This window comes from Cetorhinus maximus, chromosome 10, assembly GCF_964194155.1.
Source record: "Cetorhinus maximus chromosome 10, sCetMax3.hap1.1, whole genome shotgun sequence".
NCBI classification, from domain to species: domain Eukaryota; kingdom Metazoa; phylum Chordata; class Chondrichthyes; order Lamniformes; family Cetorhinidae; genus Cetorhinus; species Cetorhinus maximus.
In genome coordinates this window covers 26,663,632-26,678,848 of record NC_135888.1, presented here as the reverse complement: position 1 = coordinate 26,678,848, position 15,217 = coordinate 26,663,632, and the positions used below count along the sequence as shown (strand labels likewise).

At 44.7% G+C, this 15,217-nt stretch overlaps 1 protein-coding gene across 1 annotated transcript in view; it reads left to right on the top strand.

Annotated features, from left to right (window-relative positions):
* ttc16 (tetratricopeptide repeat domain 16) overlaps positions 1-15,217 on the top strand; it is a 135,474-nt gene that overhangs the window by 105,407 nt on the left and 14,850 nt on the right. Inside the window, exons 15-16 of the mRNA XM_078550257.1 lie at positions 10,195-10,350; positions 13,922-14,092. Of these exons, the coding sequence (XP_078406383.1) occupies positions 10,195-10,350; positions 13,922-14,092 (327 nt within the window). The remainder of the gene's footprint in view (positions 1-10,194; positions 10,351-13,921; positions 14,093-15,217) is intronic.

The window sequence follows — 15,217 nt, the reverse complement described above, 5'->3', positions numbered from 1 at the left end:
TGAAATATAAGCTGGTTTAAGGGGAGGTGGGACATGTAGAGCTGGATAGGCGGAGATAGCCAAAAGATGTCATAGACAAAAGGTCAAAGAGGTGTTGAAGGTGGTGATATTATCTAAGGAATGTGCTAATTAAGGGTAAAGAGCAGGACAAGGAGGGTACATATAGCCCTAGTGGGGGTGGGGTGAAGGGAAGGTGTCGAAGTAGGCTAAAAGGTAGAGATAAAACAATGGATGGAAATACATTTAAAAATAATGGAAATAGGCAGGAAAAGAAAAACCTATATAAATTATTGGGAAAAAAAGGGGGATTGGAAAGGGAGTGGGGATGGAGGAGAGAGTTCATGATCTAAAATTGTTGAACTCAATATTCAGTCCAGAAGGCTGTAAAGTGCCTAGTCGGAAGATGAGGTGCTGTTCCTCCAGTTTGCATTGAGCTTTACTGGAACAATGCAGCAGGCCAAGGATGGACATGTGGGCATGAGAGCAGTGTAGAGTGTTGAAATGGCAAGCGACAGGGAGGTCTAGGTCATGCTTGCGGACAGACCGAAGGTGTTCTGCAAAGTGGTCACCCAGTTTGCGTTTGGTCTCTCCAATGTAGAAGAAACCGCATTGGGAGCAACGAATGCAGTAGACTAAATTGAGGGAAGTGCAAGTGAAATGCTGCTTCACTTGAAAGGAGTGTTTGGGCCCTTGGACGGTGAGGAGAGGGGAAGTAAAGGGGCAGGTGTTGCACCTTCTGCGGTTGCATGGGAAGGTGCCGTGGGAGAGGGTTGAGGTGTAGGGGGTGATGGATGAGTGGACCAGGGTGTCACGGAGGGAACGATCCCTGCGGAATGCCGCCAGGGGGGATGAAGGGAAGATGTGTTTGGTGGTGGCATCGCTGGAGTTGGCGGAAATGGCGGAGGATGATCCTTTGAATGTGGAGGCTGGTGGGGTGATAAGTGAGGACAAGGGGGACCCTATCATGGTCCTGGGAGGGAGAGGAAGGTGTGAGGGTGGATGCGCGGGAGATGGGCCGGACACGGTTCAGGGCCCTGTCAACTACCGTGGGTGGAAAACCTCGGTTAAGGAAGAAGGAAGACATGTCAGAGGAACTGTTTTTGAAAGAGGCATCATCAGAACAGATGCAACGGAGGCGAAGGAACTGAGAGAATGGGATGGAATCCTTACAGGAAGCGGGGTGTGAGGAGTTGTAGTCGAGGCAGCTGTGGGAGTCGGTAGGCTTGTAATGAATATTGGTGGACAGTCTATCACCAGAAATTGAGACAGAGAGGTCAAGGAAGGGAAGGGAAGTGTCAGAGATGGACCATGTGAAAATGATGGAGGGGTGGAAATTGGAAGCAAAATTAATAAATTTTTCCAGGTCCAGACGAGAGCATGAAGCAGCACTGAAGCAATCATCGATGTACCGGAGAAAGAGTTGTGGGAGGGGGCCGGAGTAGGACTGGAACAAGGAATGTTCCACGTACCCCATAAAGAGACAGGCATAACTGGGGCCCATGCGGGTACCCATAGCCACACCTTTTGTTTGGAGAAAGTGAGAGGAGTTTAAGGAGAAATTGTTCAGTGTGAGAACAAGTTCAGCCAGACAGAGGAGAGTAGTGGTGGATGGGGATTGTTCGGGCCTCTGTTCGAGGAAGAAGCGGAGAGCCCTCAGACCATCCTGGTGGGGGATGGAGGTGTAGAGGCATTGAACATCCATGGTGAAGAGGATGCGGTTGGGGCCAGGGAACTGAAAATTGTTGATATGATGTAGAGTATCAGAGGAATCATGAATATAGGTGGGAAGGGACTGGACAAGGGGAGAGAGAATGGAGTCAAGATAGCAAGAAATGAGTTCTGTGGGGCAGGACAGGCTGACACGATCGGTCTGCCGGGACAGTCCTGTTTGTGGATTTTGGGTAGGAGGTAGAAGCGGGCCATCCAAGGTTGGGAGACTATGAGGTTGGAAGCTGTGGAAGGAAGATCTCCAGAGGAGATGAGGTCAGTAACAGTCCTGGAAACAATGGCTTGATTTTCAGTGGTGGGGTCATGGTCCAGGGGGAGGTAGGAGCAAGTGTCTGCGAGTTGACGCTCAGCCTCTGCGAGGTAGAGGTCAGTGCGCCAGTTAACAACAGCACCACCCTTGTCAGCAGGTTTGGTGACAATATCAGGGTTGGACCTGAGAGAATGGAGTGCAGCAAGTTCAGAGAGAGACGGGTTAGAGTGGGTGAGAGGAGCAGAGAAATTGAGACGACTAATGTCACGCCGACAGTTCTCAATGAAAAGATCAAGAGAAGGTAAGAATCCAGAGGGAGGGGTCCAAGTGGAGGGAGAATATTGGAGGCGGGTAAAAGGATCCGTTGAACGGGGAGAGGACTCCTGCCCAAAGAAGTGAGCACAGAGACGAAGGTGGCGGAAGAAGAGTTCAGCATCATGTCGAGCCCGAAATTCATTGAGATGAGGGCGCAAGGGTATGAAACTAAGTCCTTTGCTGAGCACTGAACGTTCAGCATCGGAGAGGGGAAGGTCAGGGGGTATGGTGAATACATGGCCGGGGCTGGGATTGGAAGATAAGGTAAATTTGTTTTTACAAGTCTAAGAGCTAAAGTAAAGAATGGTTTAATCAATTCTGGGTAGAAAGCATTTCTGAAGAGACTGGTTGAAACAATAGAGAGATCAAAGGGAAGGAACGCATATAGGAAATATTGAAAACAGAAACAGAAATACCTGGAAAAACTCAGCAGGTCTGGCAGCATCGGCGGAGAAGAGCACAGTTGACGTTTCGAAATGTCAACTGTGCTCTTCTCCGCCGATGCTGCCAGACTTGCTGAGTTTTTCCAGGTATTTCTGTTTCTGTTTTTGTTTTGGATTTCCAGCATCCACAGTTCTTTGCTTTTATCTTTAGGAAATATTGAAGCCTATGTGAGGGGGTAGCCACTTTGATCTACCAGATGACAGCAGAGTAGCTGGTCAGAATTCCCAGAAGACAGTGTGAACAAGGGCCAGACTAAAAGAACCAGTTGCTGTCAGCCTCAGAGGACACCCCAAGGAAAAAGCACTGTGGTAAAATTACTGGACTTCCATCCATTTTTAAATCTAAAAGGATGGTTCCTGAACAGAAAAGGGAAAGTTCAGCTCTGAGGGTAGTTAAGATTTGTGGAACTGTTTTAAAGTACTGTTTACTGTGTGAAGCCATTCTTGTGTTTAAATGTAATTGTTTTTTTCCCTTTATTCTTGTAATAAATGTTTACTTTACTATAAAATCATCACAAGTAGTCAGGGAAATTGTTTCCTGATTTCAGAATGTTCCTCAAACTATGCAAATTGCAAAAACTGTTTTGGCAGCTGTTCAAATTCCCCTCTGGGATTTGAGCAGCTCGGCATTTACCATAACAGTTTACATGGACTGCATACTTACTGTGAACATCAGATAGGATAGTTTTTGTAACTGATATTGTCCTTGCAAATCTGTATATATCTATAATGGTATAGTTGTAGGTGAAGGAGTATTCTAATATGTTTCACCTTTTCTTGTTTAATAAATGTTTTATTCTTTTGTTAAAAGTTCATCAGCTGACTCCGACTCTGTTCAGTAGCCACTCTCCACGCATCTAAACAAAAAAATTAAAATTAGGATCTATCAAGTCGCGTTCCACTCTGGGATCTGACTTGTCCAGTAGTAACATCAGCTGGGAGCATAACACAATCGTGACCGCCATACCGCCCAAACATATTGTACCACACTCACTGACACACTTCTCTCTCTCCTGCAGGACAGGGTGGTGCACATATGAAGGCAGTAGCTTGCCCTCAACCTAAAAAAAGAGGCCTACCATCATTGGAGCAGCCATGACTGAAGCTTTGATCAGTGGCTGGGTTGAAAGGATCAAAGATGAAGATATGTTTCTACCTAGTCTTTCTTCTCATATCTTAATTCCCCTCATCACACAATATCTTCTGATTCCCAAGTTACAGTGCATCTCTTCCTTTCCACCCTCCCCTCAGCACAAGCCTACCCTTATGTCTTTCTCCTTTTCAGATTCCTGAGAACAGTCACCTCTCCTGGACAGGATGTGATACAAGAGCATGAAGAAAAAGAGACTGATGATGATGAAGCACAATCGCTTGATCTCGCACTCTCAGCCACCAGCTGAGATAATGGCCCTGTGCATACTTTAGAGCATAACATAGAAGCAGGATCTGTGTAGGGTGAGTCACCAAGCATGAGTGGCCTGCAACCAGGGCAGGGGCAAAGGGCTGCAATAGTGCCAGCTGCCCAGAGAGTTGTGGGGGGCATGGCCACACATGGGTTCTGCTGCAGAGAAGAGGTTGTTGGAGTTGAGCATGCACACACAAATGCTTGCTGCATTGACTGGCCTGCCAGAAAACCTGCTGTCACCTTCAAGGAGTATGGAGGAGCCCAGCGCCAACTTGGCACAACTCTTTGCACAGAACTTAGAGTCCATCCTTCCCAGTGTGGAACTGGTGACCAACCTCATGAGAACACTTGTGGACACAACTATGATGCAGAGTCCGATGGCTAATGTATCAGCTTCCATTGCAGCAGAAGCCTCTCTACATTAAAGTGCTATAGTGAAAGCTCAGTCTGTAGGAATGCAGGTTCACTTTGTTGCCATGCAAGTTCAAGCAGGCTCAGACTGCTACCATCATGACTGCAGAACCAGTGTTTAAAAGGGTTTCCAATGTTTCACAGCCCTCCAGCACTCCAACTGATTACAAGGGTTGCTGAGGCTGTGCCGGGGGAGTGGCTGAGTGGACCAAGAACCTGCTGCCCTCTTTCAGGAAGACAGCATTCGTTCTCCCACCACTGCCATTCCACCAGTGCCTTGCTGTTGCCTGTCAAACAACCAGTCCCAACTATTGCCTTCTGTGCCAAGGTGCTCCAGTCTGAAGCAGGGCATATTAGGATCAGAGCTGGTCACAGTCATTCTGCAAGACCATCTGCAATCACCCCCACTGAATGTCAGCAACCTTCTGCTGCCCATGCTGCAGCCATTAAGGTAAGACTGGGTAGGAGGACTAGGCCAGGTAAAGGCAGATGGAGGGCAGACACTAATGGAATGCACAAGGGTGATTAATGGACATTTTTATGGCTATTGGATGGTTTGGTCACTGAGCACTTCGCCTCCTCCTCCTCTGTGTACTTCCAGCATCCATAATAAAGTCCTCAGTAATATGGTATCTGGCACGGCCTGCAACTGAAACCTGTGTGCTTGGCACAGGCACTGTTTTGACCCAAAACTGCATTTTAAAAAAAGGCACTGTGAAACTTAATATTGCAGCCATGGATTCACAGCACAGAAGCAGGCCATTTGTCCTGTTGTGTTTGTGCTGCTCTGTGACAGAGCAATTCAATTTAGTCCCATACCCTAGCTTTTTGACTCTTAAGTACATGTCTATTTGTCTTTTCAAAGTTCCTCCAGGATCTAATTCCACCACCCTTTTGGTTGTGCATCGAGATCTTAATCCTTTGGGAAGAAACATAAGAAATAGGAGCAGGAGTAGGCCATTCGACCTCTCAAGCAAGCCCTACCATTCAATAAAATCATGGCTGATCCAGGCCTCAACTCCTCTTTCGTGCCAGCTCCTCATAGCCCTCAGCTCCCCGATTATTTCTAAAATCTACCTACCTCCTCTTTAAATCCTTTCAGTGATCAAGCCTCCACAACTCTCTGGGCTAGAGAATTCCAGATATTCACTACCCTCCTAGAGAAGAAATTCCTCCGCATCTCAGTTTTAAATGAATGCTTCCTTATTATGTAATTATGCCCCCTAGTTCGAGATTCCCCCACTAATGGAAACATCTTCTCAACATCTACCTCTTCATGCCCCTTCAGAATCTTGTACATTTCAATAAGATCACCTTTCATTCTTCTAAACTGTAATGAATAAAGGCCTAACCTGTTTAGCTGTTCTTAATAAGTCAGCCCCTTCAGCCCAGTGAATCTCTTTTGAACTGCCTCCAAAGCAAGTATATCCTTTCTTGAATACGGGAACCAAAACTGTACACAGCACTCCAGGTGCGTCCTCACCAACGCCCTGTACAGAACAAGATTTCCTTATTTTTAAACTCCAACCCCTAGCAATACAGACCAAAATACCATTTGCCACCTTAATTACTTGCTGCACCTGCATGATATCTTTTTGTGTTTCATGCACAAGAACACCCAGATCCATCTGTGCTGTACTTTTTTGAAGTCTCTCTCCATTTAAATAGTAGTCTGCATTTTGATTCTTCCTACTAAAGTACATGACCTCACGTTTTCCTGCATTAAACTCCATCTGCCAAGTTTTTGCCCACTCACTCAACCTATCTATGTACCCATGCTGATTCCTTATGTCCTCATTACAACATGCCTTCCCACTTATTTTTGTATCGTTAGCAAATTTGGATACATTATGCTCTTCCCCCTCCTCCAATTCATTAAATAATTGAGGCCCTAGGACTGATCCTTGCGGCACTCCACTAGTTGCATCTTTCCAACCTGAAAAAGATCCATTAATCCTGACTCTCTGTCTTCTGTGTGTTAATCAATCCTCAATCCATGCTAATACATTACCCCCAATGCTGTGAGCTCCTATCTTGTGCAATAACCTTTTATGTGGCACCTTATTGACTGCCTTCTGGAAATCTAAATACACTACACCTACCGGTTCCCCTTTATCAACTCTGCTTTTTGTATCCTCAAAGAACACTAGCAAATTTGTCAAATACAATTTCTCTTTCACAAAACCCATGTTGACTCTGATTACGTTAAGCTTTTTTCAATGTCCTGCTATTTCTTCCTTAATAATGGACCCTAGCATTTTCCCAATGACAGATCTTAGGCTGACAGGCCTATAGTTTCCTGCTTTTTGTCTCTCGCCCTTCTTGAACAGTGGCGTCACATTAGCGGTTTTCCAATCCGCTGGAACACTCCTGGAATCCAGTGAGTTCTGAAATATTTTGACCAATGCCACCACTATCTCTGCAGCCACTTCCTTTAAACCCTTGGATGCAGACCATCAGATCCTGGCGACTTGTCTGCCTTTCGCCCCATTAGTTTGTCAAATACTTTGTCTCTCGTGATCGAGACTGTTACAAGATCTTTCCTCCCATTAGCTCCTTGCTTATCTGATATCTTTGGGATGTTTGTAGTGTCTTCCACCATGAAGACCGATGCAAAATATTGGTTTAAATTATCTGCCATTTCCCTGTTCCCCATTATTAGTTCTCCAGTTGCATCCTTCAAAGGTCCCACGCTCACTTTAGCCACTTTCTTATATACCCGTAGAAGCCCTTGCTGTTTGTTTTTATATTTCTTGCCAATTTACTTTCCTAATCAATTTTCTCCATCTTTATTAGCTTTTTAGTCTGGTTCCTAAAAAAAATTCCCAATCCTCTGGCCTACCACTAGTTTTTGCCGCTTTGTATGCCTTTTGATTGGATACTCTCCTTGACCACCTTTGTTAACCACGGGTGGTTCGTCCTTCTCATGGAGTCCTTTCTTTTGACTGGGATAAATTTTTGCTGAGTGTAATGAAATATCTGCTTAAATGTCTACCATTGCTCATTCACTGACCTTCCCCTTTTTCTATTTCCCCAGCCTGCTTTAGACAACTCTTTCTTCATACCTCTGTATTCGCCCTTATTTAAATTGAGGACACTGGTTTGAGACCCAAATTGCTTGCCCTCAAATTTCTCCACATTTACCCTCTAGCTTGTTTGTCAATTATTTTTAAGTATATGTGCTCTGGTTTACAGCCCACTTGCCAGAGGAAATAGTTTCTGTTATTCATTCATGGGATGTGGGCTTCGCTGGCTGAACCAGCATTTATTGCCCATCCCTATGTTAACGTGGCAGATGATATGTGCCATTAGATCAAATCCACGACAGAAACTTGATCACGTGGCTACAACGATTTTGCAACTTATATTTGATTTTGCGATATGTGCCCTGAATTCAGTAGTAATAAGTCCACCAAGACTCTTGGGTCTTTGTTTTACAAAACTAAATTAAACATTTATTAACAAAAGAAAAGATGTCAAACAAAAGAAAAGATTTCAAACATGTATGTATGTGTGTGTGTATTTATATGTATGTATATGTGTGTGTGTATTTATATGTATGTATATGTGTGTGTGTATTTATATGTATGTATATGTGTGTGTGTATTTATATGTATGTATATGTGTGTGTGTGTATTTATAAGTATGTATGTGTGTGTGTGTATTTATATGTGTGTGTGTATTTATAAGTATGTGTGTGTGTATTTGTATGTGTGTGTGTGTGTATTTATATGTATGTATGTGTGTGTGTATTTATATGTATGTATGTATGTGTGTGTGTATTTATATGTATGTGTGTGTGTGTATTTATATGTATGTATGTGTGTGTGTGTGTATTTATATGTATGTATGTGTGTGTATTTATATGTATGTATGTGTGTGTATTTATATGTATGTGTGTGTGTGTATTTATATGTATGTGTGTGTATTTGTATGTGTGTGTGTATTTATATGTGTGTGTGTATTTATATGTGTGTGTGTATTTATATGTATGTGTGTGTATTTATATGTATGTATGTGTGTGTATTTATATGTATGTATGTGTGTGTATTTATATGTATGTGTGTGTGTGTGTATTTATATGTATGTGTGTGTATTTGTATGTGTGTGTGTGTGTATTTATATGTGTGTGTGTGTTAGGGCTACAGTGAAAAGATGGGGAAATGGAACTAGCTGAGTAGCTCTTACAGAGAGCTAGTGCAGAGACAATGGGCTGAATGACTTGCTTCTGTGCTGTAACTATCCTGATTGTATGTGATACAGAACTAGTTTGGATGGTCTAAAGGTATTCAGTGGGAGGGCTGTCAAACAAATGCTCGCGTCTTTGAAGCCAGTCTACAAGCATTTAGGCAAAACTCCTTCAAAATCTAGTTCGATGGACTGGTGACAGTTTTTAGCCAGCCAGACAACCTCCTCCACCAGATCCTGTTCTCTCAATTCTCAAATGGCCAACGTCCTAGGGAAGGACAAAGAAAATGCTTCAAAGACACTCAGCAGTTCTCCTTGAAGCGCGGTGACAACAACCTCACTAACTGTGGAGCTTTCTACCGTTCGTTCAGAATGGTGACAACCTGCCCAACAATCTGCAGCACACTTTGAGTGTCAACGCTTTAATGATGAGGCTGAATGGCAACAGAGAAGGAAAGAAAAGGATGCAAATCCTACAATCCAGATCCCACTACCTTATGAGAGATTCTGCCTCATGTTCCCAAAGACCTGCAGATCAAAAATCACTTGCTCAGTCACATGAAGACCCATGGCAAAAACTCGCAACTCTTGAGTGGACATCATTATCAAATTGAGGGACAGCCAGCGACAATATCCCTAAGACACAGGTGTTCTCTGCTTGCCAAAGAAGTCAACCATAGACAACTAAAGAGATAAGACACCACATAAAATGAAAAGAAAAGGCTGGCAAAACAGAGGAAGAGCTACAAAAAGGGATCATGAAAAGAAACTTGCAAGGGATATCAAAATCTACACAAAGTTTTCCAGTTATATTGGAGAAAAGAGCATTGTGGGTCTCTTGAAAGCTGATAATGGTGATATTGTCAATGAAAATAAGGAAATGGCTGAAATGTTGAATAATGACTTTGCGTCAGGTTAATATTTACAGTAGAGGAAGAGGTCAGAATGCTGACCATTACAAGGCAACTAATACTGAATCGGACTCACCAAAATTAACATAAGCAAAACAACACAAGAAATTAGTGGCACTAAAATATGACAAATCCCCCCAGAACAGATGGTTTCCTCAACAGAATGAAGTCCTTTTAAGATGTACAAACAAAATCTGTGCAGAGTAATTGGTAAAAGGAGTTAACAACATTCTCATTGTTCCCTTATTCAGGTGTTACTTGCCCAGCTGGGAATTTGGACAGGAAACCTACCCTCAGCCAAAGCTGTTGTTGGCTTATATGCTGGCAGATGCCAAGGGATGAGTCCCCTCCCTACGGCAAAACGGCTGTTTTTTGTTTTCTTACTGCCCTCCCCTGACAGAAAAGTTGATTTGAGAGTCCACTGCGTTGGAATTGCTGGCTCAATTTCTCACCTTTTGTAACACACACTACCAGTGGAAAAGGTGCAACAAAGGATTAAAGTTCTGTTGTGCAGTTCATACACCAATATATTTTCTTTCCCAGTGTACAGCAAAATGTGCAGAACGAGTTACTGTGACCAGGGAAGTGAGATGCTCAAAGGAAGAGTGGTTGTGTGATGAGAAAACAAAGCCGCCATCTCAGAAAGATTGTGTTGGACCCCCTTGTGATCGACAGTGGACTGTTTCAGACTGGGGCCCGGTAAGTCTAACTGTAGAATAGGTTGAACAACTGTTCTTATTTTTTATACAGCATCCTTGAATCTTCATTTTCACATTTGTCCTCCTTAATTTGTTCTTTTTCCTTGTTTATATAAAGCCAGAATTTTATATTCGGCGTGCCGGGGTGGGCCCCACACGCCAGAACATAATATGACATGCAATGACATCGGGCGTGTGTCCCGACGTCACTGCACACCATCGTAATATTTCGGTAGGCAGGCGCGCTATGAGGACGGAGGCCCGCCCGCCATTAATTAACGGGCCAGTTAAGGCCCTTGAGGCACCAATTGAATTTGATTTTGAGCAGGCTGTGCAATTTTCAGGGCGTCGCACCGGCACAACAGGCAGGCGGGTAAGCCACATTTTCAAAAACTTCATCCACAGTTGGGATAATGGGAGTGGGCTCGCTAATGCGAATTGTTAGTATTTTAGATTATAATTTACAGCCGCTTGCTTGTGTGAACAGGACAACTTCATTTCACTTCAGAGCTGCTTTGACAGAAATAACAGGCTTCAGTTCAGGACTCTGGAGGAGTCATACCACTTGGGGCCTCCCAGATATCAGACAGCCTCCCCTTACCCTGGGAATGGGGATTGTGGCCTCAGCTGGAGGCACCTCCTCTGAGGAGGAAGGGAGGGCCAGAAGGGGGAGGATGCCAGCTGCCCCTATTCAGTCTCCAGGGGAGCGACCTGTGGGAGGACAGGCGCAGGCACAGGGCCAACAGGAAGTCCAAGGTGGAAGGAGTCGCAGAAGATGCCACTATCCTGCTGCCAGGGTTTACAGGTGGCGATGCAGCTACCTCAATATGTCTGAGGTGCAATGCCGAAGGAGGCTCTGCCTCTCAAGGGAAAACGTGACCTCCATCTGTCAGATGATTGGCCCTGAGATCAGCTCCAACAGTGTGGGTGCACACCCCGTGCCAGTGGCGCTGAAGGCCACAGCTGCCCTCAACTTCTATGCCTCAGGCTCTTTCCAGGGGTCAGTGGGTGATCTTTGTGGAGTCTCCTACACAGCTGTCCACAATTATGTCAAGCTGGTGACAGACGCTCTGTTCAGGTGTACATTGACTTTCATTCACTACCGCATGGAAGAGGCCAGCCAGGCAGAGCGAGCCAGAGGCTTTGCAGTGATTGCTGGGCTCCCCCACGTCCAGGGTGCAATCGACATCACACATGTGGCCAGCAGGTGAGTCGGGTGATTTCATCAACAGGAAAGGATTCCACTCCATGAACGTGCAGATAGTGTGTGATCACAGGATGCGGATTCTGCAAGGCTGTGCAAGGTACCCAGGCAGCTCCCATGACGTTTACATCCTGAGACACTCACAGGTGCTGAGGCTCATCCGTGCTCCAGCCCAGCTGGATGGTTGGCTGCTGAGCGACCAGGGCTATCCCCTCAAAAGGTGGCTCATGACGCCTCTCCACCATCCAAGAACAGAGGCCAAGCAACGGTACCATAGGGGCCATGCCTCCACAAGGGCAGTGGTAGAGAGAACCATGGGTCTTCTCATGATGCGCTTCTGATGCCTGGACCGTTCAGGGGGCGCACGGCGATTGATAGTGCACCGCGATTTCACGCTGTTGGACCAATTAAGGCCCGCCCAGCGTGATACACGAGCGACAGCGTTAAGCGCTGCCTGTGCAGGCGGGGGTAGGAGGGCGAGCAGGCCTAGCGCAAACTTCGCGCATTCGTGCAAAAGAGCACTGAATAAACTCCCTTAGGCATGGAGCTGTCTCAGGGAGATAAAGAATATATTGAAAAAATTATTAAACAACAGAAAAATGTAATAAAACATGTCCCCTCATGTGACTCTGCCACATGAGCAAGGATATGTTTTCAATTAAAAATTCAAGTTTTTATTTCATTTGTATTTGCTTTTGGAAGCCTCAACCTGCCCGTGGATGACGTTTCCAAAAAAATGTAAAGGCCACTTGGCCTTTTCGCCTGCCTGTCAACCATTAGGTTGCATGGGCAATGCAAAATTAAGTACAATTGATAACTTAAAGGTCTTCTTAGGCCTTTTAATTGTCAGCGGGCGCGCTGCCGGCTCCGGCGCGTGCCCGCCAACCGAACTATCGCGTGACTTCGTGTTGACGTCGGCCAATGTCTAGGCACATCATTTCACACTCAGTCGGGTCGGGCGCATGCCCGCCTGCCGAGCTAAAAATTCTGTCCATAAAAAAAGTTGCTATCGAAACCCATATGGATCCTAACTGGGCCTGCCTTTTTGTGGGATATTTGGAGTATTCTTTGTAAGTATTTATTTGGTGGGGCTAGCAATAGAAGGAGTACTCTGGTCGGCTCTATAAATACCTAGATGCCTCTCAAAAGGGGCTCACTGCTTCCAAGATTGGACCTTCTCCAAGAATGGATCCAGTGGTGATCCATTTTTTTCCAGGCCCAGAGCTTGACCATGCCATATCATTGCAGTAACCTAGAACTGGTGGCCTGCCTTGGGGCATTTATTTTCCACCTGCTAGTCTTACATTGAGATCAAGGTCTCCTGTTGGCACTAACAGGCGCCGAGAGTTGCACTTCACTAGCCACCTGGAAATTATTGGGAAGAAAATCTTACACTATGATACCTTACATATTAAATTTAAAATCATTTCAATGATTCATTCTATGATTCTTTAATGGCCCACCCTAGTTCTTGAATCTTGTTTATTCTAAAACCCCTCCCAGGGCCTTTAGTTCTCTTAACTCTGACCTTTTATGTTTCCCCTCCCTTTTTCCCACCATTGGTGATCGAGTCTTGGCCATCTTTTCAGGAGTGCCCTCCCTAAACCACTTCTTCATGCTTAAAGCCTTCTCAAAACCTAACCTATTCAACTGGGCTTTAGGTCATCCCTCTTATGTCTCTCCTTCCATGGCTTGGAGTCTATTACCCAACCTACTGTTGCTATCAAATGACTTGGGATGTGTTTAGATATCGTTTAAATGCACATTCTTGTTTGGGGAATATATGAACAGTATCTGTTAGCATTTAATTATTGAGTTTTAAGATATTCATTTATATTTGGGCTTCCTTGTTCAATAACTGCCATGGCATTTTGTGTTAACTTTGTTAACTCCGAAATAACTCGTAGATATAGTTGGAAGGATTTGAAGCATCATCCATTAAAACCTTCTGTAATCTGCTATATATTTTTTATTCATTCATGGGATGTGGGCATAGCTAGGTAGGCCATTTATTGCCCATCCCTAATTGCCCTTGTTCAGAGGGCATTTAAGAGTCAGCCACGTTGCATTGGTTCTGGAGTCACATGTAGGCCAGGTAAGGACAGCAGATTTCCTCCCCTAAAGGGCATTAGTGAACCAGATGGGCTTTTACAACAATCAACAATGGTTTCATGGTCATCATTAGACTTTCAATTCCAGATTTTTATTGAATTCAAATTCCACCATCTGCCATGGCAGGATTCAAACCCAGGTCCCCAGATCGTTACCCTGGGTCTCTGGATTACTAGTCCAACAACAATACCACTACCCCGTCGCCTCCCCTGTTAATATTGATATTGCATTGATAATTTCTCTCCTTTGCATTTAGTGCTCAGGACCATGTGGGCAGGGAAGAATGATAAGACATGTGTACTGCAAGAACTCAGAAGGCAGGGTAATGCCTGAATCGCAGTGCAACCCTCAATTAAAACCCCATGCGATACACCCCTGTGGAGCCAAAGATTGCTCACCCCATTGGCTGGCCCAGGATTGGGAACGAGTGAGTAAAGAAATGAACTTTTCATTGCATTTTTTAAGAAATAAACCATCAATGTATTTTGTATATATAAACAGCATTACACTTCAAATGTATATAAACCTTGATTGTGTTCTATGGTGCATTCACACCACCAAGTTTAGCCTTGTTAAGAAGCAGTTTTGGTTTTGTACCAATGTTAAACTTGTGGAATAAAAATATGGTGACTAAAACCAGAACTGCCAGAAGTGGAATGATACTGCTGCCCCAAGAGTCTTATTCCCCTTGGCTCCAGCATCAGATAGGGCCCTGATTCCACATTTTGGCAGTTTTTACATTAAAGTCCATGCAGGGAATAATAGTTTAAAAAGTAACATTAAAGACTCTTTATCTGAATGCATGAAACATTTGCAATGAGATAGATGAACTAGTGCCATAAATAGAGATAAATGATTTAGATTTAATTGCCATTATGAGATATGGTTACATGGGTCAGAATTTTTAGATCGGCAGGTGGGCATGCGCCTGACCTGACCAAGTGTGAAATGACACGCGATGACGTCGGCCGAGCATGCCGATGTCAACGCACAGTCACGCTATAGTTCTGTCGGCGGACGCACTCCAGAGCCGGCAGCACGCCCACTGGCTATTAAAAGGCCTATTAAGGCCATTAAGTTAACAATTGACTTTAATTTTTCACTGCCTGTTCAACCTAACAGTTGGCGGGCAGGCAAAAAAGGCCAAGTGCCTTTGCATTTTTTTGGAAACTTCATCCACAGGCGGGATGAGGTTTCCAAAAGCAAATACAAATAAAATTAAAACTTCATTTTTTTTATTAAACATGTCCCTGCTCATCTGACAGAGTCACATGAGGGGACATGTTTCATTACATTTTTTTACTCTTTATTATTTTTTTTTAAAGTTCTTCATCTCCCTGAGGCACGGAGCTGCCTCAGGGAGATTATTCTGCACTTCCTCGCAAGGTTCGCGCTAGGCCTGCTCACTCTCCCCCGCTCCCACCCCCCCCCCCCCCACCACCACCGTGCCCGTACAGGCAGCGCTCGACGCTGCCGCTCGTGTATCATGCTGGGCGGGCCTTAATTGGCCCGCCTGCATAAAAGAGCTGCCAATGGCGGGCGGCTTCCTAAC